At 61.5% G+C, this 3733-nt stretch overlaps 2 protein-coding genes across 2 annotated transcripts in view; both read left to right on the forward strand.

Moving 5' to 3' along the window:
* Positions 1-1515, forward strand: part of LOC113215750 (uncharacterized) — a 6550-nt gene extending 5035 nt beyond the window's left edge. Inside the window, exons 2-3 of the mRNA XM_052271725.1 lie at positions 307-470; positions 1122-1515. Of these exons, the coding sequence (XP_052127685.1) occupies positions 307-470; positions 1122-1262 (305 nt within the window). The 3' untranslated portion in view covers positions 1263-1515. The remainder of the gene's footprint in view (positions 1-306; positions 471-1121) is intronic.
* Positions 1-3733, forward strand: part of LOC113214167 (uncharacterized) — a gene marked incomplete at its 5' end in the record, with an annotated part of 19211 nt that overhangs the window by 10403 nt on the left and 5075 nt on the right.

The raw sequence follows: 3733 nt of genomic DNA on the forward strand, positions 1-3733 counted from the left end.
TCTTACATCCATCGGATTGCCCAGCACGCCGGGGAGAATCACATTAGACGGCTAGACGCGCTTACCGGTGTCATCCCCCTGAGCCCCTGGTTGCCCGCGCGCCGCCCCGCGCGCCTCTCTCCCCCACGCGACCCCCCGGGGCACAACAGCGTCGCGTCGCCAATGAGATTATGCGTGCCGAAATCACCTCGTCTGCTCCCAGTCCGCAGCAGCGTCGCCGCCACGCCACGACGTCCTCCTGGGTACTACGTCAACACCGCCACAACGCCCGTCGCTGACCGCCCCCGCCTCCGGCCTTGTTTGTAGCGGGCCCCGTGCTGGCGTGCGTGGCCGAGGCGGTCTCCGAGCGGAGGGCCCTGCACCGCAAGCACCTGCACATGCTGGTGCAGCCGCAGACCCCCAGGCTCAACCTGTCGTGGGGAGACGCCGACGGCTATCACGGCATTCAGTTCGCGGGCCAGCGCTGCAAGGTAACCTCCTCGTCCTCACCACCCACGGCGCCGCCTCGCCCCAAGCTGCGTCCAGATACAGGGTGCGGTCGCCCTGCGCGGTCGCTGTGCCCCGTCCCAGCAAACTCGTACACTAGCCCGCAAGCACGGCAGCGTGCGGGTTGCATATTCGCACGGGGCCTTAAGGGATCATCCGGAAAGTACGTCCGCTTTTCACAGTTTCATTCGTCCAATTGCGGGAGCTCGGCGCCTGCAAGACTCGGGATAGGCAACCCCGCAGTGCATACATGCCCTGCAGGCGAGATGTTGCCTACCTGGCAGGCGTTGTTAGAGCTTGCGGCGGCTGAACTTTGCAGGTTCGTAACGGTGAATTACGGACGTACTTTACGGAAAATCGGTAAGGTGCCAGCTACGGCTCCAGACGATAGGCAATCCCGGCCCTCACACCCGTGCTTTCGGGCTAGTATTCGCTGGGGCGGAGCACAGCGACATGACATGGTTCTGTTGGGTGTCTGCATCTGATAGTATGAGAAAATAGAACGTTACGATTGGCTGTAATTGGTCCAATCTCGATATTTTTGTTTTTATAGTAGCAGGTGCAGACACCCTGAACACTCGCGTATCTGGAGGCAGGTCCACATCACATCAGAGAAGGCACACTCGATGTTACAGGCATGCTCTTTATCATCGTCATCGCCACCACCTGCTTGTAGACTTAGTGCCGCAGCCACCATAGGGTGCCTCCTCCCCCGGAACAGAGAGGCACCTGGGGAAATCCGTCTACAATCGGATTCACCTGATATCATTGTTTAGAGTTCTCGTACCCACCCCATCTCTTGCGCAGCCAGTATTTTCACTTGTGACACCTCTTTAGCGAACGTAGGCTTCCACAGGCACACCGCGTCATCACCCCCTCCCCCTAACCCTCTGGTGACTCGCTACCAGCTGAATTTTGCACACCGTGAGCATAGTAGACTACGGGAGGAGCAACGGGAGCGAGAGAGAGCAAAAAAGAGAGAGAGCGTGAGAGAGGGCGAGAGAGAGCGAGTAAGAGCGAGAGAGAGAGGGGGGGGGGGGAGGGGGAGGGAGGGGGGGGGGGGCAGCCACATACTACCGCACCCCCGCGCAGCTGCAGTCTGAGCAGGACTCTCTGCGCTCGCGGGGGAGGCATTGCCCCCTGCTCTCTTTCTCTCTCACTCTCCCTCTCTCTCTCTCTCTCTGTCTCTACCTCTCTCTCCCTCTCTCTCTGTCTTGTGTGTGTCTCTCTGTACCTCTCCTCCCTCTCTCTCTCCCTCTCTCTCAGCTTCCTCTCAATCCCTCACTGCCACCTCTCGCCCTATTTTTGGCACGGTCGTTAAACTGCTAGATGCACTGACTGCAGCAGGTGTGCGTGCACGTGTGTGAGTGCGTGGGTATGTTTGTGTATACGTGTGCTCCGCGCCCTCCGGCCCCTCCACTCTGACACTGACCTTCGCGACGTAAAGTCTCACGCTTGGCGCTACATGTGGGGTGGGGTCGAGGAGCCACGGCGGTGGCCAGCCAACCCGCGGCGCGACGGCGCACCCCAACAAGTCCTTCTGCTGTCTCCTCCCAGTGAGCAAATGAGGTGTAGTCGCCTTTCAAATCGCCCCGCCCAAGTTCTCGTGTTCCGCCTCTGAGGCAAGCGAGGCTTTCCTCTCGTCAACAGCACAAGCACGACGCTTCATCCGTGATGTCGGATTACCCATGGACAAATGTGAGGCGCCTTCATTTGAACTGCGGGGCGGCGCGGGGCGGCGCTACTGCTGCTTCTGTGGAGCGGGCGGGCTGCCGCTAACGATATTCTGGGCAAGCGGACTCTGCCCTGAAAAACAAAGCCTCCTCCGAGGCCTCCTCGAATCCCGGAGAAATGGAGACGGCTTGGGAGAAGCCTGGGGAGGGAGGGGAGGGGAGGGTGAGAGAGCGGCTGGGGGAAGAAAGGGATAGGACTGGAAGCTTTTTGAGCGCAGGCTGACTCGGCCCACGCTGGCGCTAAACGCTGCAGCGGCCGACGCTTGTCCGTGCTGCTGGCTGGAACAAAGGGCTGGCAGTGAAGGAGGCACTCTCCGACCCCGCCTTCATTTTCGTTTAAAGAGGGGCACATACCACCACCGGGTAGGAAACTGAGAAGGGGGGTTTGAGGGAGGAGGGGGGGGGGAGAGCACTGCTTTACCCTCCGGTGGAGACAGTTTTGGGTACTGTCCAAAAAATGCGACTGATAGGGCTCCTGTTATTCTCAATAAGAGGGTGGCTCCGACCCGGCCAAACGCCTGGAGGGTAGGCCATGCGACGCACTGGTGCGCGCGCGCGCTGCCTACGCTCCAGGCGCTCCGCCTCGCGCGGGCCGAGACAACCCGCCAACCCTCCACTTAGTTTCTCCTTTTTGTAATTTTTCTTGAGTAAGCGCAGCCTTGGCCGGGCGCTACGCTTCTGCCGTGGCCGCTGCGCGCCGGGGTGCACTAACGGGGGAGTAGGATTAGTGCGCCCCGGGGGAGAGGCGGGGCAGGGCGGCGGAGAGGGGTGAAAGGCGAAGCGTGCCTTTTTGCCCGGGAAGGCAGTGGGTGGGAGGTCCAGAGGGCGAGCCTGGAAGGCCAGCAGCCCGCAAGCCCTGCCCACCCTGCCCTCTTCGCCCTCGATCAAAACGGAGGCTCAGGTGAGGAAAGAAGCGTGGAGGTTGTAACACTGCTCAAACAGCGCGCTGTAGCGGTCCCCCCGCCCTCGCACCCTATCCCTACGTGTCGGGGCGACGTGCTACGCTCCCCGCGTGTTTCTCCCTTCGGCTCGGCTCTCGCCCCAGTCGGCTTCGGCTCGGCTTGGCCCAGCGGCTCGGCTCGACAGCGGGGCGCGGGAAGGCCGGGGATAAGCGCCGGCCGATAGCAGGAGGGGAGGAGGGTATGTAGGGGTATTGGAACCGACCAAGCTTGAAATTCGACTCGAGGAGAACCCCGTTCTCCTCCACCCGTCTGCCGCCGGTGGGGTCCCCGACAACACGCTCAAACCAATCGGTTGGCGGGTTAACCCGCGCGAAAAACGAGCTGGTTCATGTATATACCCCGACGCAACATCGCGAGCTCCACCTTAATACCGGGTGCCGTCCGCGCCATCTGCATTTATCAACAAGAATAGCCTCACGGCCGTCGTCTGCGCCCCCTCTCTGCGCTGTGACGACGGACGGGCCGGAGCGCCGGAGTGCTCTCCTGGAATTGAATTATTATTATCCACGGCAATCAGCAGCAGGAGCAGGGCGCGAGGCGCGCGGGCCGCCG

Source organism: Frankliniella occidentalis, unplaced genomic scaffold (genome assembly GCF_000697945.3).
Source record: "Frankliniella occidentalis isolate FOCC.00 unplaced genomic scaffold, Focc_3.1 Scaffold170, whole genome shotgun sequence".
In the NCBI taxonomy this organism is placed as follows: domain Eukaryota; kingdom Metazoa; phylum Arthropoda; class Insecta; order Thysanoptera; family Thripidae; genus Frankliniella; species Frankliniella occidentalis.